Below are 26425 nucleotides of genomic sequence, written 5' to 3' on the forward strand. Positions count from 1 at the left end.
AATCTTAGTTAGTTAGTTAGGAGAAAGGTGAAATTACGTAGACATTCTATAAAAGTCTTTTTTTTTTCATAAATTTCAAGTAACATATATTTAAGCTAAACCTCGTTGATCGTGATTAAGAATAAACGATCGAAATGAATAATATAGACTTTCTTCAAGAAAGTCTAAAAAAAAAAAAAATATTTTCGTTGAATTGTTTTTGTATTAGAAAAGCAAGATTATTTTAATTCTGTGCCCTTAATATAAACAAATAAAGACACTGTTTTTAGAGTTTCAATTACTTTCATACTGGTGACTTTCTATTCATTTACTGATGTGAAAGTCATATTTTTCATTTCATTTTACCAGATGTGCATAAGGTTAAACACTTGTAATCCAATATAAACTCACTTATAACACTTATAATCCAATATAAACTCATTTATTATCCAATAGAAACTCACTTTTTTCCATCCTCTGTGAGGCTCCCCACCTTCCGGAGCATCGGATCACATCGGGACTCCTGAAAAGAAGAAGCAAAAGTCAGTTCCTGACAAGGACTTCTTTTTTTTTCTTTGAGGAATAAAAAAAATTCGTTTTTGATATTATTTTTCTTCATACTAAAGAAGGATAAGATATCCACATTATTGCATTCCGAAGAATAAAAAGAAAAAAAATTTGGAAGATCTTAGCCACTACTTTTGGTGTACATAAAAACACAAGACATAATTTTGAAGATTCGGAACTATTTTTTAGTCCAAAGGGATTTGAATCCCGAAGGACTATTAGTTTCGTTTTGGCATTTTGCGTCGGACTCATAAATGTCGGTTCACTTTTCAAACTGTTGCCACAAAATGTTAGAGTCCTGCATTATATTTGAAGAAATTAAATAATGAAAAATCTGCATAAATGTATGTATATTTCTCGTATTGTGATAAAACAACGGTACATAGAGTCATCGAATTTTGAATAACGTAATCCTCCAACGAATATGAGCATGTGGAAGACCAAATTTGAAATTTGTTTTATGATCGATTTCCTATTTTTTAAAACTTTGACGAATTTTTTATTAACAAACTCAAGGATTTCAAAGCGAGCAATGGCAACGTTGTGCAGAAAAAACATTTTTATCTCCAGCGCGTGAGTCTCTGTATCGGAAATTCTAAAGATATGCTCGTTTTAAAACTATTTTGCGATATTGCTGTTGCACTGGATCTTATGGTTTAAGTGCGAGGAACATGATATTTAATAAAGAAAGGTAACACACAAAATGTTAAAAAACGCCCCTTTGGACGTAATTTAAAATCTGAAACATTTCAGATTTTTTTTTTTTTTTTTTTTTTTTTTTTTTTTTTTTTTTTTTGAATAATACATTTTCTTACACTTAAGAATTATTTAACAGAATAAACTCTAATCTATGATGATAAATAGTAAAGGATATCAAGGATTCCTTTCAATATATCTTTTATAAATAACAATTAACGTATTTTTATTGTCATTCTTTTGATAAGTTAGTGTTTCTGACACGAACACTTCAAATGCCATGTAGTAGAGAAAGAAATTACATCATTGTGTTTATTTTTTAAATAGAACTTTAATTCTGGATTTCTAAAAGGATATTTTACTTGTTTTTAGTCCAAAGGCAGCTTTGTCTCTGAAGGACTATTGTTTTCGTTATGCGATTTTGTGTTGAAGCACTATAAACAGCGAATCACTTTTCAAACTGTTTCCACTAAATGTTAGAGTCCTGCATTATATTTGAAGAAATTAAATAATGAAAAATATGCATAAATATATGTATGTTTCTCGCATTGTGATAAAACAACGGTACATAGAGCCATCGAATTTTGAATGACGTAATCCTCCTACGAATATTTACATGTGGAAGACCAAATTTGAAATTTGGAATTTGTTTTATTATCGATTTCATATTTTATAAAGCTTTAACAAATTTTTAATTAACAAACTCAAGGATTTCAAAGCGAGCAATGGCAACACTCTATGGGAAGAAAAACCTTTTTATCTCCAGCGCGCGGAACTGTGTATCGGAAATTCTAAAGATATGCTCATTTTAAATTATTTTGCGACATTGCTGTTGAACTGAATTTTAAAGTTTAAGTGCAAAGAACATGATATTTAATAAATAAAGGTAACAGACAAAACGTTAAAAAAAAGGCTCCTTTCGACGTAATTTAAAATCTGAAACCTTTCAGATTCTTTTTTCTTTTTTAAAAAATTATTTATCGTCAGTGACAGCCTAGAAGTTTGTTTCATTATCTTAGTTACTCTTCCTTGAAATTCATATTAATACTATCTTAAATGAAAGGTACTCTTTTGCAGATCTCAAATGCTACATAAGAGATTTATGTGTAGAAAAATTACTGTTACAAAACTAAGTAATTCCATCACTGTAGGGAAAATTCTTAGTAGTATAACAGTGTTTTAATCTGCGTTCTGGAAATTGTATTTTAGAATAAGTTTTAAAAATTCAAAACAAACGTCTCTTCTCCTCTTTATTTCATCTTCCTAAGAATTAACATAATTAAAACTCTTAAATATTTCTCTCTCGTGAGAAATGCTTCCTTATTTATTGCATTGTTGTTCATTATTTAATTGACACTCGTATTTTTCATTGAAAGGTTTCGTTCCAGCAAGGAAGGAATAACAAGAACATGCAGATGTTGAATTTTCTTTGACTTCTGAGTCCACTGTACAGTTGTCTCTCTACTTCAGTTTCGTATGATATCCCAAAACTCTTCATCTTACGAATGAAAATTCTAAAATGGTATTTTACTTGAATACTTATAATACGATTTAGGGTTGGTTCTCTAAAACTGGCATAGCTGCGTGAGTGTTCCCGTGGTTTACTTTATGTGCAAGGTAAAGTATATAAAATTGCCTTCATGCATGCAATAACGTCAATATGAGTCGCTTCCTCGTTTTTAATTTCTCTTGAGAACTTTAGCCTTCCAAAAACATCCCTCCATTTAGACAGATAAACATAGTGAGCTTATAAGGTATTTCTTCCGCCTTCTTAGCGTGCCTTCGTGATGTGGTGGTCTGCATGCTGGGCGCGCATTCTAGAGGTCCGTGGTTCGATTCCCGGCGAAGGCTTTGCTGCTTTCTCAAGTCTCTTGCTTCCAAATAACATAATACCTCTACAAGCTTTCCTTTATCTCTAAATCCATCCTTCGATTCCCAAAATAAAATAACAAATTTCAATCTTTCTTTCTGTTCCGAAGATCCATATGCTCAATTTAATTTAATTATTAATTATTAATTTAATTATTAATTTAATTATTAATAAAAGGTCTTAATATTATTGATTAAATAAACGATCTTGTAATTTACATTATTCATTAAATAAAAGATCTTGTAATTTACAAGGCCTTTTATTAATTTAATTATTAATAAAAGGTCTTAATATTATTTATTAAATAAACGATCTTGTAATTTACATTATTCATTAAATAAAAGATCTTGTAATTTACAAGGCCTTTTATTAATTAAATTATTAATAAAAGGTCTTAATATTATTAATTAAATAAATGATCTTGTAATTTACATTATTGATTAAATAAACGATCTTGTAATTTACATTATTCATTAAATAAAAGATCTTGTAATTTACAAGGCCTTTTATTAATTTAATTATTAATAAAAGGTCTTAATATTATTAATTAAATAAATGATCTTGTAATTTACATTATTTATTAAATAAATGATCTTGTAATTTACATTATTGATTAAATAAAAGATCTTGTAATTTATATTATTATTTAATATTGATTAAATAAAAGATCTTGTAATTTATATTATTGTTTAATATTGATTAAATAAAAGGTCTTGTAATTTACATAATTGATTAAATAAAAGCTATTGTTACGTATATTTTAAAACCCGGAAAACTTTAATTGTAAATTAACATCAGTTTTGAAAAAAGAAATCACTATGCATATCGATTGAACTTAATGTTGGTCATTTTCAAGCAGCAAAATTTATTTCCTGGGAAAGTGATTGCAAGTATTAACAAAAACTGAAATGATATGATTTACTGTACTAGTTTGATTTAGAGATGCTTTAGCAAAAGGAATTAATTATTTAGCTTTAACTAATAATTAATATAACTAAGTCTTGAGACATTAAGTTATTTTTAAAGCAAGGGTGATGAAAAATGAGCAACGCCTTAGCAGATAATCGAACCAGGACCTCTGGAATACGTGCCCACCATGCAGACCACTAAACCACAAAGGCACGCTAAGAAGGCAGGAGAAATACCTTATGTACTCCCTCTTTTAAAGGGTTACTGGGGTTTTTAGGAAACCCAATCGCCAAATCTTGGTGGCGGAGAATCGTCATCCACCACCGTTTTTAGTTCGGGCGCCACTTGTAGAGCTATTAGGTGTTTTTGGAAATAGGAAAGATGAAAAATGAGTAACGCCTTCGCCGGGAATCGAACCACGGTCCCCTGGAATAGGTTCCCAGTATGTAGACCAGTACACCACGAAGGCACGCTAAGAAGGCGGGAGAAATAACTTATGCAACATGAAGCAAAAGATCTCGAAATGTCAATTTGCAACAAATTACTGCATTTTCCTGTAAGTTTTATCGTGGTGAAGATGAACAGAGCTTCTATTTAGCAATCTGAAGTTCTATAGTTGAAATGCTTTTGAGCAGAGAGTTTATTTTCTGTTTCACTCCTCCGAGAAAGTTAATGATACCTACATTATCTTCTAAGGGAAAATATGGTGGACTGTAGTTAATCCACACCTGAGTTTTTCATTGAATCACGAGCCGTTTCGTAATAACAGCGATAAATGTAAGAAGTTATCTATTTCCATGCGCATATTTTTGTGATGCAGGTACTTAACATACCTAGATGGCAATTAGAAGATTAGCATTTTAAATTTCGAAGACGGCATTATTGATTTAGCTTGTTGATTAACCTAATGTTTTTGCGTATTTTTAACGTATTTTATTCCTTTTCAAATAGAGAATGATTCAGGATTTATGTAACATAAAAGACAAAATATGCCTATTAAATTATAAATATTTTTTGCTGCACTTCATTTAAACTTATTTCCTCGAATTATTTAAGCTTAATTAACCGATCCCTCAAGCTAAGTTAAAAATGACATTAAAAATTGCAAATTTTAAAATTGGGTAACCCTGTCAAATTTTTCCTACGGGAGACAAATTTCTTTTATTTTATCATGACGACTATAAAATATTCCCAAATATTAGTATAGAAAGCTGGAGACCACATTAAAAATTAGATTTCGTCATTTACCGAAAAAAAATTGTTTTAAATTTGATATTGCGAGAACATGAATATTTTCATCATTTAAAGCACTTCTGTAAGTGGAAGTATATGCTTACAATCAACGATTTCGAAATTAAAAGCCGAATAAGGAATTTTAAGCCATGTAAAGGAGGCGGTCTATTTCATCGGAGTCTTTTTCATCGGATCAGATGGAGTGCAGAAATACCACAGTATTCCTGTTGGGAAAATCGCCTCCAACTATACATGCGAGCTCGTCGCCATCAAAAGTGCTCTGGAGATTTATCTCTCTAAAGAAGACCAGAGTTCCAAGGGCATCATCATCTTCTCTGACTGCAGATCAGCATTGCAAGCGATCCAGAAGGGCAAATGTCAACTCAGTCATCAGATCATTAAGTTCACAAACAAAATCATTGCTGTCCAAAGATCCTGCATCTTACAATGGATACCGGCTCATGTAAATATTTTTGGTAATGAGGAGGCCGATGAGCTTGCAAAGGCACCCTTGATTCTCCTCAGCTATCTAACTGCCTAACCCTCGTTGATGCCAATGCAGTTGCCAGCCAAAGACTAATCGATCAAGTTAAAGGAAACTCCATCCCGGAACTGATCCATCCCAAGGGCATCATCATCTTCTCTGACTGCAGATCAGCATTGCAAGCGATCCAGAAGGGCAAATGTCAACTCAGTCATCAGATCATTAAGTTCACAAACAAAATCATTGCTGTCCAAAGATCCTGCATCTTACAATGGATACCGGCTCATGTAAATATTTTTGGTAATGAGGAGGCCGATGAGCTTGCAAAGGCACCCTTGATTCTCCTCAGCCATCTAACTGCCTAACCCTCGTTGATACCAATGCAGTTGCCAGACAAAGACTAATCGATCAAGTTAAAGGAAACTCCATCCCGGAACTGATCCATCCGGAACAGTGACAGAGCCATATCGACTATCATAACTAGACTTAGGACAAATCACTTAAAAGGGATAAGGATTTCTGCAGACGGACAGCGTAGTTACGCCAACATTTGTCCTCATTGCCCAGATGACATCCCACTGTCTCGCCATCACATCTTCAGCTGCCCAGCAATCCAGGCCAGATTGTTTAACATCGGCATTGAAGACCCAGTGGACCTACTTTATGCTGATAGAGCTGCCGAGGTTGCAAAAGCTGTCTTTGACAGCTTCGAAGCTATATAATTGCACTTTGTCATAGACACGACATCATCATCATTAAAGGAGGCGATACTGTTGATTGCTATAAAAAAGGAATGGGTACAGCTAGATGCTATAGTAGTACCATATACAAAATTACAAAATTCTACCGCTAATCGTTTTGGAGTTATATAGATATGTACGTACATTCGTAAGTACAGAAATTACGAAAGAATCCATTTTACGATATGTTTTGGGAAAGGAAAGGTCCTTTATTCTGTCCATATGTACAGACGTCACGCAAAAGAAAAACATCCTTCAAATGGATTCGGAAAATGGTCAAAATGAATATTTCCTTCAAAATATGATACCCGAAATTTTTAGGGTGCAAGTAAAGTAAAGTAAAAATGTAAGTAAAAATGGTAAAACAAGTAAAGTAAAAATAGACCCAATGGAGTTCTAGGCAGAAACAGTCTTACGTTTCTTAGAACACTGTTAGAGTGGCTAAGAAATCTAATCTCTCCATGTGACTAAATACAAAGATAATAATGAGATAAATAATTAGCTAGAGAGATAAATAATGAGCTAGAGAGATAAATAATGAGCTGGTCTCCGCCTTCGTGGTACACCACGAAGGCGGAAAAATACCTTATATACTCCCTTTTTTAAAGGGCAACTGGGATTTAAGAGATTCAATCACCACATCCTGGTGGTGGAGAATCATCATCCACCACCTTTTGTAGTTCGGGTGCCACTGTAAGGACATTAGGTTATTTCGAAGCTGGAGAGATGAAAAATGAGTAATGACTCGAACTACGAACCTCTCGAATCCGCGTAGAGTATGCAGACCACTACACCGCGAAGGCATGCTAAGAAGTCAGGAAAAATACCTTAGTTAAGGGGTGTTGGAACCCCAAAATCTTCAAAAAATTGTGATTTCGGATTTTTGCATTTTCAAATTCTCTACACTTTTATCTTTCTAAAATTACCATTCTTTAATCTCTATGAAAACTAGAACCGTAGAAAACCCAGTTTTAATTTTTAACCGACTGCTTTGATTAATGAGGAATTTTACATAAAAACGCGTTTTTCTCCAAACGTGATTTTTTATACTCGATGTACCTTTCCTCAGGAACTACTGCTCACAGGTATCTAAAATTTTTATGGCTTATTTATTAGGTTTCCTAATATTTACTGAAATGAGCTTTTTGTGATAAACTTAGGAAAGAAAATGTTTTTAAATTTTTGTTTGAGAAAAGTGCTAAATTTTACTATGCCTAACAAAAATATTCTGTAAATTACTCTAAAATTCAAAACGTTTGAAAAGCTCATTTTACTAATCGATCATTTGGTATCATCATTTGGTATACTTTAATTATACAAAAAATTTCAAACGTGTATCTACAGCAGAATTTGAGAAAAAGTACATCGAAAATGGCCAGTTTAACATTGCCGATATAGGGGTTCCTGATACCCTTAATGAATAAAAAGTAGCGCTTGATACTTTACAGTTAATGCCAAATCATTTTCTACTTAAGAATGATTTGAGGTGATTTCCTGGAAGTCTTATTGCGAAAATTTAAAATTTAGGTCAATTAAAATGAAAACAAATGGTAGGCTTATGCAAAACAAGTAAAATTATTTTGGATACGCAAAAGTAAAATACATTAAGCATAATGCATTATAAAATTCTTTAATATAAAATATTTAATTATATGTGAATATGATTTAGATGACAATAATACAAGTAAAAAGACGAGCAGAAAATAAAACTTCCCAGAAAGTGTTATTTATATGTGATTATTTTGAGTGTTTCGAAGAAGCACATTCACATACAAATATTATAATCTATATTTTATGATTCTTCACGTTTACGATGTGTTACAAATTCTTCCACTGCAGGTATGGGAAGCTGAGTTTAAAAATATTAAAACGCTGAAATGAATATCTTTCGAAAATTAAAACTTTTTCTACGAATGTAATTTAAATTTTTAAAACAAAATATTATGTATATTTTAAAATACGAAATTTTGGGTTCACTGTGTAGCAGAAATATGTGTAATTTCATGCATTAAGGCATTTGCATATGAAAATATTTATTTTAGATATGCCAAATAAGATTCGAGCAAAACAAAAATGTAAAATTCAGTTTGCTGAAAAATTCAATTGCATAAAATCTTCATACCTCAGATATAAATTCTATCTTGCTGAATGAAAACCCCTTGTAATCATTTCAGTAATCCCAGCCAAATACACTATGAGAATGTATTCATATACATAGATATAGCCGCTTCGTAAAGAAGACTGAAATTTCTCGATTTCCAAAAGAAATATTTTAAAACTGCTGTATGATATATTGAGCTACACGTTTTTTTCCATATTACTATTGATGAGAAGTATAAGGGTATAAAAATATTCACATTTCAGAGTTCACTGTTATTACATTTGTATCGCATAATTTTGAATTAGAATAAATTAATTTATGCAGATGTTTACAAGAGCAGGTACAGGAACATGTATATTACCTACATAATCAAATGCATGATAAAACAGTCTTTTTTTCTTATTAAGCAGACACACAAACAATTTTTATGATGTTCAGTAATTCTATACATGCCTGTAGAAAATTTTAAAACGTGCTTTATATTTTACCGTACGAAACTGTAGGCTTTGCCTGGAGTCCCGTAAATGTAAGGGATTCATATTTTGGCGAATTTATTATTATTCTTGATACAGTGTGTGCCCGTGAGAACCCAAAATACATCAAAATTGTCTTTTTCTTTCTTTCTTTCTTTTCTTTTCTTTTTTTTTTTTTTTTTTTTTTTTTTTTTGTTGTTGTTGTTGTGGAAATTATCGTTTTCTACTTAAATTTCAAAAAATGCGAAAAGTGCGTATTATTCTCGCATGTTATTTTTAATATTCTTATATTACTAATAAACAATATAATTTAACCTGTAGAAAGAAAATAGTAGTTATGGGTTACTAACAATTGATTACGATTCGAAGAGAGGTATTAATGGTACAAAATGGTAATAAAAATATTTCAATAATGTTCCAAAGTCTCACCAGCGGTGAATGATGATAAGTTAAATAACAATAAAGTTACAAAAGTAAAGTCCGTGAACACTGGTAGTTCGGTCCGAGACTTAAATACGGCGAACGGGCTGGCTGCATGGGCATTTTCGTGGTTTTCTACATGTATAATGTGTTAATACGAGAGAGTTTTCTTAAAAAGTTCTCTACGAAAGTATCCTTCCCTTTGGTATAGTGCCTCTTAGGGCGGAACGCTTAAATAATAATAACAATAATAATAATCTGAAAGCTTTCAGGTTTTATATTATGCCCAAAGAGGCGTTTTTCTTAACGCTGTAGAGACATTAGGTATTTTTTTTTTTTTGGAAGCAGGCAAGATGAAAAAATGAGCAATCCCCTTCCCCGGGAATCGAAACACGGACATCTGGAATACCGGTTCAGCTTGCAGAACCACTACACCACGAAGGCACGCTAGGAAAGTGGGAAAAATACCTTATATACTCCCCTTTTTAAAGAGCGACTGGGGTTTTCAGGGGATCCAATCTCCAAATCCTGGTTGTGGAGAAACCTTATCCAACACTCTTTTAGTTCAGGCGCCATTGTAGAAACATTAGGTAATTTTTGGATCCAGAGAAGATGAAAAATTAGCAACGCCTTCGCTGGGAATCGAACCACGGACCTTTGAAATACCGTCTCAGTGTGTTGACCACTACACCACGAAGGCAGGAGAAATACATTATATACTCCCCTTTTTAAAGGGCGACTGGGATTTAGGGGGACCCAATCGCCAAATTCCTCACCCAGGATTTGGCGGAATCCCAATAATCTTCATCCAATACCCTTTTCAGTTCGGGCGCCACTGTGGAGACATTAGGTATTCTTTTGGCAAAGCAGGCAAGGGGAAAAATGAGTAATCTCCTTCCCCGGGAATCGAACCACGGACCTCTGGAATACCAGCCCAGCGTGCAGAGCCACTACACCACGAAGGCACGCTATGAAAGTGGGAGAAATACCTTATAACGTTTTGTGTGTTACCTATATTTATTAAATATCATGTTTTTCGCAGTTAAACCATAAAATTCAATTCAACGGGAATATCGCAAAATAATTTAAGAAGAGCATATCTTCTAGGTACCGTTGTTTTACCACAGTGCGAGAAGCATGCATACATATATGCAGATTCTTCATTATTTAATTCTTTAAATATAACACAGGGCGATAATATTTAGTGGCAACAGTTTGAAAAGTGAAAAGGACATTTAAAGTTTTCGACGCAAAATGCCAAAACGAAATTAATAGCGCTTCTGGGCCCTTTCCACAAATAATGAAATTACAAAATGCAAATAAATATTAGCAATGAATTGCTTAAATTTAAGAAACAATTTTCAATCATTGTTAAAAATTCCAACTCGGAGCAAAGAAGATTGAAGTCATTTTTAATTTTTTCACACTTCTTCCTCTCTAGCTAAACAGTGCTCATTTCTGGAATAACGTATACTACAAATCTGTTATTTGAGTATCTGCAGGTCTTTTAAATAAGAATGTGATAGTAATGAAGAATTATCCCCTGCCTATTGCTCTAAATGCAGATAAAATTAAACTGCAATCAACTTTAAATTACATTGATTAATGGAGTTGTAAAAAAAGCTCCAATTGTTTAACAAAACTAAAACAATTCCTTGGACGTCGCAAACTGAGCAACTTAAAAGTTTTAATTTATAATGCTACTGACCTGTTGCTCTGAAAAATGTAAGGATAAGTGATGTTGGTTTCTTTATAAGGTATTTCTCCCGGTTCTCTAGCGTGCCTTCGTGGTGTAGTGGTCAGCACACTGAGCCGGTATTTCAGAGGTCCGTGGTTCGATTCCCGGCGAAGGCGGTTGCATATTTTTCATCTTTCCTGCTTCCAATTAACCTAATGACTCTACAAAGGGCGCCCGAACTAAAAAGGGTTGTGGATGATGATTCTCCGCACCCAGGATTTGGCAACTAGGTCCTCTAAAACCCTAGTCGCCCTTGAAAAAAGGGAGTATATAAGGTATTTTTCCCGCTTATCTAGCCTGCCTCCGTGGTGTAGTTGTTAGCCCACTGATCCGGTATTTCAGAGGTCCGTGGTTCGATTCCTGGCGAAGGCGGTTGCAGATTTTTCATCTTTCCTGCTTCCAATTAACCTAATGACTCAACATCTTTATCATTGAGTCAGGGTTTGAACCCCAGAGAAGGCTTGGTATTTGTAAGTATGTATTTGCTATGAGACATGGAAAGGAAGCCTTTAAAATAATGCGAGCCAAAAGTCCTTTCAAAGGAGTTTCCCGGTAGCGGAAGAGGGGAATGGAAGACTCTCGGATCCGCCGCTTGGAGTGTTCTTTATCACAACTGGAACTGCAGAACGCTTCCTTTCTGATTTGCACTGTCTATTCTCAACAAATGCATTGAACTCTAAGTGTTAGCCATCTGTAACAAATACTAGGTAACCTTTATTAGGCTCCTATAACTCGGCTTCACTTGGTTTAAATTCAGTAGCTCATCTGAAATTAAAGTAGCAACTTAAATACAGCGCAAATAAATTGTACAATGTCGATATCAAATGTAAGTAAGTTAATAATCTCAAGTGTAACTTGAGTTTATTTATGTTCTTTCTATACATCTTACTCGTATGGCTAATTTACATATTCAGTTCGGGCTTACGAAAATACGACAGATAAAATGGAGTTGTAGAGATTAGTGAGTTTTTTCCCGACTGAAAATCTGGAAGATCATCTGCGTCCTCGCCGGATATCGAACTAATTATCTTCCAGTCTCAGTTACAAATGTGACCGTTAACTCAAAATGAACGGGCATGGGAAATATGCTTATTTAAATGTTGGTTGTGTCATAATTCTCTACGCAGTGAATTTAAAAGCACGGTAAGTTCCTGAAGGAAGATGTTTACGATTAACCCAAAATAACGGTTAATCCGACAGCGGATATGAAAAGCTCAGAAATTAGAAAAAAAATCCATAGTGAAACTGATAAAAAATACCGTTAATAATTTACGTTTGATTTTTTTAAGTAGTTTCATTTGAAGAAACATTACGTAAATTAATATGGCAAGGGTTATGTAAGTTAAATCATTGTTTAAAACAAGAGATATGCACTTCAGAGTAGAAAGAACGATATTTTTGTTTATATTACTCTTGCATTTCGATAGGAGTTAATGAGAAACAGATTGTTAATGTTATACACTTAATTTATTGTTACGATATAGCAGTTTATGTTTAGCAAATGATTTACAATGCGCTCCATTAATAATAAAATAACTCCAAAATACAGTGCCATCATCAGCCATTGTTGTTATACTAAAAATTTTCTGCTCTATTTTACATTTCCCGTAGGAATTTTATTTCATTCTAATGGTATGCGATGGTAAGTTTTCCACCGTTTAATAAGATACAAACTTGCCTTTTTTCTTCTAAGCAAGGCGATTTTGATAACTTTGTTAATTCACCTCCGATTAGTCGGGAATTGACTGTAACTGTTTAGGAAATCGTAATAAATGTTACAACTTAATCCGGCATCGTACCTACTAGCTACCATTTACATTTAATTGAAAGAAACACTTCTGGGAATCTTCGCTTTTGGGACATCTCATTGATTGAACTTATGCAAAAACTAATTCTCTAAGAACAGAGCTTCAAGCGAAACATTTTTACCGCAGTTGCAGAATGTCACGAGTACATATGGCATCGAATCTAGCGAAACAGTTAAGAATCTAAATGGTAGAAAGCGTTTGGTTTGGTTTATTTCGTTAAACTCACCATGCAATGCTTGCGAGGAGTATTTGTCTAAGGAGAACGATGCCTTTTAAGGATTTTATAAGGGAAATTGTCTCCTATCCACCTTATACAGGGAACAAAATGTAAACGACCATGCAGCTATTCCGTTCGCTTGAATTCATACCCAAGTTGAACTACCAGTGTTCAGCCACTTTACCGCTCGGCTGCTAGAGAGCCTTGTAGGAGAAAAACCTCGTTTCTCGGAAAAGTTTCTTCTAGCGTTGTGTGTCTCTAGATATGATAACTCAATTATTAGTCTTCTCTAATAAGGATGCCGTGTCCATTTCAGAGAAATCTGTGAGAAGTCCCCGTATGGAGATGAAAAACTCCCATCAATATGTGGGAGATTTTTTTTTCTCTCTCTTTTATTTAGTATATTTAATAGTATTTTTTTTAAATTCATCGTCATCACAGTTTTGAAGTAGAACAACTTGTTGATTGGTGTGTATACCACACTAGTTGCTTTCCATAATAATGTATTTTTCCTACCACTGCTACATTTCTGTTCATAAATCCATTAGGCAGAATCCATTTCTGACGAACAGAAGCATTGAAGCCGTTTCTGACTTCTGCAATAGTGATCCTCTAATGATTTTGCCCCAGCTTTCTATCAGAATCATTTCCTATAACTTGTAATGAATAACTGTATTCGTTTTGTATGTGCTGTGGTGTCATATATTAGTATTTCGACCCAATAAACTATAAGATCCATGTTTCAGATCCCGGCCAATCAGAACGCATTCGAAATTTGCGATACTTTATTTCAAACAGCTTTGTTTTCTGTTCTGGCACACAAGCTAAAATATATGTAAACTAGGTATCTAGGGGATTTCTGGGCTGACGATATACATCTAGGTAACTAAATTATTTTATTTAGGTATTGATGGAGATACATTAGTGAGTATTTACAAAATGGAAATAAAGAGTGGTTATTGAGGGGTTACACCTTTGTTGGTACATTATTTAGTCTTAGTTCGAAGCATGACCTTATCTACAATCGTATATCTTAACGCGATACAATTAGTCGTGTTGAGTTGTCGCACTTCTGCTATTCACGTATATTGGTCAATAATTTGTCGGCAACAGGACTAGTTCCACTGGCTACCCTTTTCCTTCTCAGTCGCTTCTTAGATCGTGGAAAATGTAAATAATTATGGCAGTCGGCCATGCGTAGTATGGTGGTGTAAATAGTCATCACATTTAGCCATCAATCTGGAAGATCTCTCGTTGGCTTCCCGTGAGAGCACTGTTAATTTTTCACGCTTTTTTCGTCTCGAAACCGAAGAAAATTAACTCTGAATTTGCGGCAACCAGTCACAGTGAGATGAATAAAGAAACATTATTTTTATTAAGCGAATTTTAAATTGGGTTTGAGATCTTCATTTCAATTTAATTTCTTGAATATTTTATAAATGGGGAATTCAAAACCACATTAACATTTACTTTTATTTCAACGAAGTCTTATTCATCAAATTATTCTAAGCTTGCTTGAAATGCTCTGAAGGCATACGTAATAATGTTGCCTTCTGTTAAATAAAAGAAAAATCGAAACTTATTCAAGAAATAACTCGGCAATGAGAATTAAAATTGAAGTCTTTTATCAAAAGTGGAAGAATTTTGATGAATGTTGAAAGTTTAAAATAAGTTGGCTCAGCAGTTGGTAACGTTTTAACTAATGTTAAATACAGAAAAATAAGAAAAAGTAATCGATAGAGCAAAATGATAAGTAAAATTGATTTATAAGGTATTTCTCCCACTTTCTTAGCATGCCTTCGTAGTGTAGTGGCCTGCACGCTGGACGCGTATTCTAGAGGTCCGTGGTTAGATTCCCTGTGAGGGCGTTGCTCATTTTTTATCTTGCCTGCTTTTAAAAAATACTAATGTCTCTACAGATTTATTAACCAAAGGGGCATTAGACCCAACGGCTATTAGTCTCAAATAGGCATTTTGCGTTGTTTCAGTTTCTGCGTTGATTCACTTTTCAAACTGTTGCCACCAAATACTATCGCCATGCATTATATTTAAAGAAACTAAATAATGAAGGATCTGCATGAATGTTTCGCACATTATAAAAATACAACGGTACCTAGAGCCAGCCAAGTTTGAATAACGTAGTCCTCCAACAATTATGGGCACTTAGAAGCCCGAATTTTGAATTTGTTTTATTGCCTATTTCATATTTTGTAAAACTTTAATGAATTATTGATTAACAAACTCGATGATTTCCGAGCGAGTAGTGGCAACACAGTACAGAACAAAACAATTTTATTCCCTGCTCACGAGACCTTCTGTCGGATTTTCTAAAGACGTGCTGATTCAAAATATTTTATTTTGCTAATGAATTGAATTTTATGTGCACAAATGTCATATTTAATAAATAAATTTAACTCATGAAACGTTAATAACAAAAAGACAAAAATGGGTTTACAAGCCGTGTTACACACATCTTCAAGTAATTACTTCAATGATACTTCCCAAGTCATTTTACAAGAACAAAAATAGGGATGATACAATACTCGAAGTGGAATGAATTATACAGAAAATCTACTACTGCCTCTTTGACTAAACTATATATTCCTTCCATTCCTCACAGATTGAATAATAAGCACTTTTTATGCAATTTTGAAGTTACTCAATTCCTAACTGGACATGGTAAATTCAATTCATATCTGAAGACATTTACATTATCTAGTACAGAGTTGGGTTCATGCAGTTTCGGGGGAGTGCAAAATGTCGAACATTTGTTGTTCTATTGTTCAAAGTTCAAGGAAGGACGAAAAGAACTCATTTCTAGGTTAAACTCTGTGAATATTGTATTTCCTTCCCCTCTTCACGTATTTGTCCAACATAAAATGGCTTTCTCTTTCTTCTGTAAATTTATCTCTTACGTGTCATTTGTGAATTTGTAAGTTTATTTTATATTGTGTTGTGTTGTTGTATTTGTTTGTTTTTTTTTTTACTTACCTCTCTAAGTCATGTGTAATACTATGTGGTGCACAAGGAATTTAAAATTCTCAATATTTTACTATGTTACTTATGTTACTAAGAAAAATAAACACGAATAATATGATGAACTAAGACTAAAAAAAATAGAAAATAAAAATGTAAAAGCTATCAGAATTTACATTGCGCCCAAAGGGGCGATTTTTTAACGTTTTTGTGTGTTACCTTTATTTATTAAATATCAGGTTCTTCGCACTTAAACCGTAAAGTTAAATTTAAGAGCAATACCTCAAAATAATTTTAAAATCAGCATATCTTTAGAATTTCTGATACACAGTCTCGAGCGCTGAAGATATTTTTTTTTTTTTTTTCGTATAGTGTGGCCATTGCTCGCTTTGAAATAGTTGAGTATGTTAATCAAGAATTCGTTAAAGTGTTAAAAAATATGAAATCGATAATAAAACAAATTCCAAATTTGGGCTACTAGGTGCCCATATTCGAGTAGAGGACAACGTTATTCAAAATTTCATGGCTCTAGGAACTGTTGTTTTATCAGAATGCTAGAAACATACATACATTTATTCAGATTTTTCATTATTTAATTTCTTTAAATGTAAAACAGGACTCTAATATTTGGTGGCAACAATTTAAAAAGTAATTCTCCCTTTATAGTGTATGAACGTAAAATGCCGAAACAAAATTAGCAGCCCTTCTGGGCTAACGCTTTTTGGGCTAAAAATGTGTAGCAACACTTAATACTGTTCTGGAATTCAATGGTGCTTTTATAATTTTTGTTTAATTAGTATAATTGTGTATTGCGTATGTGTGAAGAAAATGATACTTAATAATAAGCTGAAAAAATAATAAATTAATAAGCTGAAAAAACAAAAAATATGGGTTACCAGGTATAAGTGCAGAATTAATAGACTGCGAACTCAGCGAGAGTGTAAAATACCTTAACATACCCTTTTGGGCGGCCGCTAAAACGTAAACTTTTCAGATATTTTCATTATTATAATTATTATTATTTATATTGTATGATTTTCACTAGTGTATTTCTCAGTTACTGTAGAAAGTGACGAATCTTAAGAACTAGTTAGCGAAAAATCGCTTAAGTTAGTGTGACAAGAAACATCAAGATGGAAGGGTAACTAATCCTTTATTATTCCAATAAGATTTAACAGAACTCCGTCTTCGAGTGTACAATCAAAGCCGACACTTGGGCTTGAACTTAGGAGGCTAAGAAATAAACTATAACTAAGATTAACTAAAGAGATATAGCCGAAGCTATCAAGATACTAAACGAGTTGCCTCTTTACTCTATTTGACTACGAAGCCTATCAAGAGCCTGAGTACGGCCGAGCGTAATAACAGATTTGAGAGTGAGAGAGTGGCCAAAAGGCAGACGAGCGCAAATCAAAAACTCTGATTCTCTCTAACTCAGCAAGTAGACTTCGCGGTTTAAATTCCGCTCTTCCTCATTAAGTATTCAGAGTGATTCCAAAACTACGTTCTGGCCGGAAGTAGTAAGTTGAAATTAAGAATTTGACAGGAAAGGAACTTAAAATTGAACTGTTAATAAAATTAACCTAATCCTTACAATATGAATGAATAGAATATTCTAATCATCGTATTCTGCAAATCTTGAAAGAGTTGCTAGTTTTGAAAAGACGAATCTTCGCACAGCTTTCCTTATCTGAATCTTTTGAACTCTAAAAACCGTTAAGCCTTCTAACTCAGATGTTTTCTACGTCCGCTATACAAATTTATATATATATTTGTAATAATAAAATTCCATAATCAAGAATGCACTTAAAATTCTAACTGTATATTCTTTTCATTTTTAATGGCGACGTTCTCTTATTTGAAAGTACGTGGAATTAAATCCACAGCCTCGTATTCAAGTTGTTTTTCCCGCCTTTTCTACACGTACAGTTATAGAATGTCCTGGAAGTATTTAAAGCGAACTGGATTGGCTGACGAGGCTGACGTCATTTTTTGGAAGCTCCGCCTTTCCAGAGGCTATAAAAGGACTCGCAAAAGAATATCGGGGCTTTTCTTTAATGTCACGATGCAGTAAACTTCATACAAAAAGTGATTAGTAATTCTTTTTTATTTACTCCGGATATCTGATTTTTGTAACTGCTATTTCTCCTGAATAATAATAAATGGATGGTTAATGGTTTTTTAAAGCTTATCGTCTGATTATTTAAGCTACGACTAAAGCTGATACATCACAAGGTCGTAGTCATATACTTCCTTTATAATAGTATTTAAGAAAATATTCTTGTTGTGTCATGTTAAATTTAAAAAAAAATATCATTTGTTATATAACGAAACCAAATTACGTGAATAATAACAGTATAAGTAACATACTAGCAGTGTAAGTAATAGCTGTATGTGTAATAAGTCTAACAATAAAATATTTAATATCAGTTAGTGTTGTAAATATCTATTTAATATCAGTTTGTTATTAGATAAAAATTGTGTATAATTTAATAGGGTATACAAAGAAATGTGGTGTCCACGTCGGATATTTATAATGTCATACAAATGTCACATATTAATGTCACGATGCAGTAAACTTCATACAAAAAGTTATTAGTAATTCTTTTTTATTTACTCCGGATATCTGATTTTGTAACTGCTATTTTCTCCTGAAATATAACAAATGGATCCTGTTTTTTAAAACTTATCGTCTGATAATTTTAGCTACGACAAAAGCTGGTACATCACATATATATATATATATATATATATATATATATATCTAAAAGAACGGGTTTCGTTGTAATTTTAGTAAACCGGTGAATATTTACTGAATTAATTTTTTGGAAATTCTCCTGATAAATTTGTTCTTATTTATTTCCTATATTATAAGGTATTTCTCTGGCCTTCTTAGCATGCCTTCGTGGTGTAGTGGTCAGCACGCTCGACGCGTATTCGAGAGGTCCGGGGTTTGAGTCCCGGCAAGGACATGGCTCGTTTTTCATTCTCCTGCTTCGAAACAACCTAATGTCTCTACAGTGGTGCCCGAACTAAAAAAGGGAGGTGGATGATGATTTTCCACCACCAGGATTTGGCGATTGGGTTTCCTAATCCCCAGTCGACCTTTAAAAGGGGGAGTATATAAGGAATTTCTCGCGCCTTCTTAGCATGTCTTCGTGAGGTAAAGATTAGCACGCTCGACGCGTGCGAGAGGTCCGTAATTCCAGTTCCGGCGATGGCATTGCTCATTTTTCATTCTCCTGTTTTGAAACAACTTGATGTCTCTACAATGTAATGTGCTGTAATTTGAAACAACGCATTACGTATGAAATAAATCGAGCATGAAACTTCTAGAAGTGCCATTATGGCAAAGTATACATTATGGCAAAGTAGTGTTTATTTAAAACAACGAACTGCAAAATCGCAGCATCAAGTAATACGATTTAAAAAAGGGAAGACCATGCTGAAAGAATTTCGATCCTCTTTCATATAAAAGAAACTTAGTTCGAAAACTTATGAAGCAATAGTTTGTTTTTCTTTCGATTAATAAACTAGTCTTTTAAATTCTTTTTTTTTTTTTTTTAATTTTTTTAGAACTTAGACTTATCCCTTCGTCGTTTAACTGTGCATTGCAATAGGTATTATTTTCATTGCGCTGTTAAGATCGACAAGTGTTCTTCAATTATATCTCGATTAAACACGTTTTAAATGACTGGTAGCAAGCCTATGGTTTCAAAAAAGTAAATAAATAAAGCCTTCATATTGTAATAGTTTAACCATGTGATTAATTTCAGTGATATACGTGAAATTAAAATTTTTATGCGGTTCTAGTAAGAAAGAAAAGTAAATAAAAAATTGGTTTCTAAATCTAAATTAATCAAATTAAATAACGCAATGTTTATTATATACATTGCGTTATTTAATTTGATTAATTATATATACGCAATGTATCGAGGTATTATATTACCTTCGTACAATGAAAACTCTGTGATACATCATAAGATAAATTTTTGCGAGAATGTTTTAGAATGGCCATAAGAATTTCCACCATTCTCACTGCATGCCCTTGTGGGGTAATTAAAAGCATATTCAGCTAGTTATCGGGAAGTATGTAATTCGAATCCTGAAAAGGGCGTCACTGATTTCTCACGTTACTTGCTCTAAAAATTCTAAAAGATCTACAAATAACGCCGACTAAAATATGGTGGACGGTAAATCGTCACTACCTGGATTTAGAGGAAAGCTCATCTCGTTCCAAAGCACCCTTTTAACCTCTTCATCGTCCGTAACGCGTCTAGCACGTTCAAGTGAAACTTCAGCAGGGCGGCTATAACGCGCCTCAAGCGTTCTTCTACATTTTAAAACTTTTAAACGTTTAAAACGCTTTTTAAATGTTTATTTGTTTGAGTTTTTATTTTTGTTTGTTCTAATACCTCCTGGAGGGTACCACTAATCAGGCATTCTATTTCTAATTTAATTTGCCACAGGTTTCATGAATATTCGCACCATTTTACATAAGATACAAGACAGTGAGAGATGGCTTCAACGTCTACTCAGCAGAAAAAGAGAAAAAAAAGAGGTTGTGAATTGGAAAGACAAGAAGGATATACGTTGGATGAGTACAGTCCTTTTAATAACTCGATGATTGATGTTGGAACACGGAAAAGAACTTTAAAAAAATCCCAATAATTGTGAAAGATTACAACAACAAAATGAGAGGAGTGGACCGCCTGGATCAGATGTTATGAAATTATCCTGCTGTTAGAAATATGCAGAGATATTATTTTTTCCCATTATGCTTTATTTCGTTATAATTTTACTTAATATTCATTGCCATTCATCCACTTCGAAAGTCATGTATGGCAAGTTATGCTGTACAGAGAAAACAACATTACACGCTACGAAAAACAGATGACCGCTGGGGGGGGGGGAATTTTCGCAGACAGGAGAGGACGGCGAAAGGGTTAAGTGGAGAGGAATGTAAAAAATTTTCTCCTTCCGCTATGTGGGGCTTCGTGGAGTAATTAAAGGCCTTCCGGCTACGCAAGATCTGTAGTTTGAATCTTGACGATTCTTCACTTTATGCTCCGACAAATACCTAATTGCTCTATGCTAACGAAAGAACTCCAACATTTGATATGACCCTCCAACATTGACATACCATTTAGACATCTATAATTATAGAAATACAGTTATACATCCTTCAGAAACGTCATGGAAACTGAGCCATTAATGGCTTAATACCTGCCAGGCAGAATATCGTAATACAAGCTGAATGTAATCAGTATCCACGATATCATAAACAACAAAATTATGCTTTTCAGTATATCAGGAACTTGCCCAGATGACCATGTACTACGAAATACATCGTATAGCAAATACCCAACTGTAATATCAGATATAAAGGTGTCGCATCCCCAACAATAGCATATCCGCCTCTTTCATTGAAACTTAGCAATATACTAATAACTCACCGGGGGGGTTAATTCTGAAGATGGTTAATGTGTTGGAGCGTCCCTTTGCTAACCGTGGTGTCCCACTTGCTTCTACTACCTACATATCTGAGTACATACTTACAACTTGACATGACTATGGCTGAAAATAGCTACTCATATTACTTTTTTATTAATTTAAAATAATTCTGGTCTTGGTTTTCCTTTTTCATGCCATTACCCATAACTGCCATTCTTTCGTCCAGAAATGTATAACCATTTCTTAATGTTTTCACTCATCTTCGGAATACGAGAAGATTAATGCCTCATTCGCATTGTGCTAACGTTTTATAGGGATGTAAAACAGCTGCTTGATAATATGCTTCTATGATATATTCAGCAAGGATTTACTTGAACAAATTTCTGAAACTAATCGACTTTTTTCAGTAAGATTTGCTTGAAATATACTCGTTGTCCATCAACTACCGAACAGCTAAATCTTTGAAGAACACATAGTTTCTCCACGTGTTGTTTCTCTCTCACAGAGCGGCCAAGTACTTGAGGTGACATGCTTTCTCGTCCTACCAGAGCTCCAACAGGTGAGAATTTTGAAAAATCGCAGCTCGACGCGAGTTCGAATGCAAAAGAAGGAACTACATGTACATGCGTTTCTACTCTTTTTTTTTTTTTTTTTTTTTTTTTTCAAATGCAACATAAATACAAATTAGTTTGCTTTAGAAAGTTTTTCTCAACGAAGATAGGCCTTCTCTTAGGCAGGAATTCTTGCCTGTTTCCAAGTAATGTTTCAACAAGCAATCAGAACTAAGAAGTTTTACTTATGTGTACGAAACATAATCCGACGTCATCTCGAGGGCTTTACAATAAGATATTAACTTGCAAGGATTATGTTAATTTTATTAACAGTTAAATTTTAAGTTCCTTTCTGGTCAAATTCTTAACTTCAACTTGCTACTTCCGGCCAGAACGTACTTTTAGAATCATTCTGAATACATAAGGAGGAGGAGCGGTATTTAACCGCGAAGTTCTACTTGCTGAGTGAGAGAGAATCGGAGTTTCTGATTTGCGCGCGTCTGCCTTTTGTCTATTCTCTCTCAAAGCTGTTATTACGCTCGGTCGTATTCAGGCACTTGATAGCTTCGTAGTGAAATAGAGTTAAGGGGACAACTCGATTAGAATCTTGATAGATTCGGCTATATCTCTTTTAGTTTAAAATTAGTTTTAGTTTATTTCTTAGTCTCTTAAGTTGAAGCCCAGATGTCGGCTTTTATTGTACACTCCAAGTCGGAGTTCTGTTAAATCTTATTTGAATAATAAAGGGTTAGTTACCCTTTCATCTTGTTTTTTCTTGTCACACGAACTTAAGCGATTATTCGCTTAGCAGTTATTAAGATTCTTCACTTTCTACAGTAACTTAGATATACACAAGTGAGAATCCCACAAACTAAACAGTACCTCATTTTACGTTTAGCTCAAAGAAGCATTAGCTCGGGAGAGCTGTTAATCTCGAAACGGTATTTTTTATCGGTTGTCTGTAAACGGCGTTTCACTTCTCAAATTGTTGCCACCAAATATTAGAGCTTTGCATTATATTTAAAGAAATTAAATAATGAAGAATTTGCATGAATATATGTACGTCTCTCGCACTGTGAAAAACGACGGTACCTAGAGCCACAAATTTTGAATAACTTAAACCTCCACCCGAACACGGGCACCTGGAAGCCCGGATTTTTAATTCCGAATTGGTTCGAATGGGTTTCCGAATCTGAAAGCCCAAATTTGGAATTTGCAATTTGTTTCATTATTTATTTCATGTTTTGTAAAACTTTAGCGAATTTTTGATTAATAGACTCGACGATTTCAAAGCGAGAAATGGCAACACTGTACGGGGGAGGAGAAATCTCTTTTATTTCCAGCGCGAGAGATTATGTATCAAACATTCCAAATATATGCTCTTTTTAAATAATTCGTGATATTGCTGTTGAATTGAATTTTATGATTTAAGTTCGAAGAACATGATATTTAATAAATAAAGGTAGCACACAAAACGTTAAAAAAATGCCCTTTTAGGAAGTAATATAAAATCTGAAAGCTTTAAGTTTTTTTTTTTTTTTTTTTTTTTTTTTTTTTTTTTTGTGTGTGTGTGTGTGTGTGTGTAAACTTAAGTCATTATTAAGAAAGAAAACAAAGATTTGCAATTGCTAAAACTGTATTTTATTCATTAGATTTATTGACTTAGCTTAACGCAGTAACTGCAACTTAGAAATAAAACATGGCAAAATTTGAAAATATCTGAACAAACTGAAAACATAGTTTCTTTCCGTAAGTCAAATATTTACTATTTACACTGTTAGAGAAAATATTCAGCCCGGGCATAACGCCGTATGTGGATCTCTAATGTCCATGTCATGCGCTTTACTACAGGAAGATTAAATTTATGAAAAAATATGGGATAATTAGGGGGTCATACGCTTGTTAATCTGGATATTGAGATCTTAAGCCTTTGATCAGGTCCTATTATTTACAGGAAGTTTCGGAGTTTTTGTTTGTCGTATTTTATGGCAACAATGATTAAGACGATGGGGAAAAATATGTTTTTATTTCTCAAAGAAAATAAGGAATGCACTTAAATCTCTTCCCATGGTAAATTTAAGTAATTAAATTTTTTTTACTAGCATACGGCATTTTAAATAAAGCAAATAAATGAAATTTGTTTCTATTTAGGCAAAGCTTAAATTTCACACAATTTTTTTTTTTCCTGTGCTATCTTAGATACATGAATTATTTTATTTCTGAATAAATAGTATCCATAAGATCTTTCTTTACAAGTAAAATTAAAGTAATATACTACTTCTTGTGCAACGTAAATTCATAATCATAAAACATAAGCAGCTTAAAAACTTCCGATCACAAACTAACGACTCGAGGAGTTCATTACTAAGCATTCAAAAAAATTCACAAAAATATTTAAAAAATTCAGATTTATAAAAATTTTAAAATTAAAAAAACGTAAATTTTGTCTTAATATGCAGATTTCAATTAACACCTGCAACAAATTTTAACTAAGAATGTGCGATAACCAGACGTGTTTAAGAATTGATCCCTAGAGATTAAAGATACAAAATATAAAAAATTGACTTGTAGATGGTTTATTTAAAATAAGAGTGACAAACTGTAGAAAACAATATTTCTGTTGCAGTGATTCATTTAAATTAATTTTACTTCCATGTGGAGAGTCACTTATTTGCTACAGAAAAGACTTAATTATTCAAGCTGTAGCTGTGCATGTTTGTCTAGACCGCTTACGCACGAAACTTACAGGAAATATTTCGCTCAACAAGCAATATGTTTTATTTTACTAGGACACCAAATGCACGTACTCAGAACAACAAACACTTCAAGAAGGTTTCTTTATAGGTTTTTGGAAACTTTAGGCGCATTTTTGATCAAGTTTTAAAGTGAAGATAAACTTAAAATGTCTTTGTGCGAAGTAAATGATTTTAAAATAATCGCGTTTTATTTTAACTAGCGATCTTCCAAGCTAGTTTAAATAACTACTTTATGTGTGTGTACTAGAGTGAAAACAATGTCGGCTTAATGCACGTGAAAAAGAAACGAACTATGATTAAGCTTATGAACTTCAAATTTTACTTAGTTAAACGAATTTAAAAAGGTCTTTGCTATTTTTTTTTTTTTTTTCTGAAACGAAGCTTCTTTTAGGAATGTTTTAAAAGTTTGTAGTGCCAAAGTATTATTAAAAAAATAAAAATTATTTATTTCTCTGTTTACGAACTACTACTTATGTTTATAAACTACCCCCGTCTTATTAAATCTCATGAAAAAATACAAATTTGCACTTAAAAATATATTTCGTAGTTTCATTAAACTAAACTGCTCTTTAGTTAAATAAAATTTAAAACACTCTTTGTTAATTTTACTCTTCTTTAGAAACGAAGCGATAATTTTAGGATTATTTTAGAAATTTAAAGTTCCAAATTATGATAAAAACTGGTAGAAAATTCAAATATTTCTACGCATACGAACCAATTCTTATGTCTGAAAATTATCTCCTATCTAAATTATTAAATTTACTCTTATTAAAATTATTACTAATACTTTTATTGAAAACAAAAGCATAGAAAATTAAGTATTTCTATGTCTACGAACTGCTTTTTATGTCTATGAACTACCTCCATCTTATTAAATCTCATGAAAATATTCACATTTGCACTTAAAAATATACTTCCTAGCTTCATTAAACTAAACAGTTACATAGTTAAACAAATTAAAAATGTTCGTTGTTATTTTCTGCTCTTCATTAGAAATGAAGCTATAATTTTAGGGAATATTTTAAAAGTTTATAGTTCCAATTATTAAAAAAAATGATAGGAAATAAAGTATTTCTACGTATACAAACTGCTTATTCTGTCTAAAGCTATATCCGCCTAGTTAAATCTCATGAGAAAATTCACATATGTACTTAAAACTGTATTTTCTAATTTCATTGAATTAACTCTGAATGAATTGATTATGATGAAATAAAACAAGGTAACATTAATATTTATTCCTTCATCTTCATAACATGTAATTTATTTATAACTGGCAAACCAAGTGAAATTAGTGGCAGCATTTAACTTAAAAAAGAATTGTAAAGAATTAAGCAAGTAGTATGAAACTTTCATTTGTCATATAGGAACAATGTTACTGACGGAAATTAATAGAAAAAAATTATTTTTAATGAAAAAAATTGTAAAATATGATTAAAATAACAAAGAAATTAAT

At 32.9% G+C, this 26425-nt stretch overlaps 1 protein-coding gene across 1 annotated transcript in view; it reads right to left on the reverse strand.

Moving 5' to 3' along the window:
• dsf (nuclear receptor dissatisfaction) overlaps nucleotides 1-26425 on the reverse strand; it is a 211881-nt gene that overhangs the window by 180945 nt on the left and 4511 nt on the right. Inside the window, exon 2 of the mRNA XM_035353724.2 lies at nucleotides 444-502. Coding sequence (XP_035209615.2) covers nucleotides 444-453 — 10 coding nt within the window. The 5' untranslated portion in view covers nucleotides 454-502. The remainder of the gene's footprint in view (nucleotides 1-443; nucleotides 503-26425) is intronic.

This window comes from Stegodyphus dumicola, chromosome 11, assembly GCF_044657685.1.
Source record: "Stegodyphus dumicola isolate Sdum_Otavi_A_Nest chromosome 11, ASM4465768v1".
NCBI classification, from domain to species: domain Eukaryota; kingdom Metazoa; phylum Arthropoda; class Arachnida; order Araneae; family Eresidae; genus Stegodyphus; species Stegodyphus dumicola.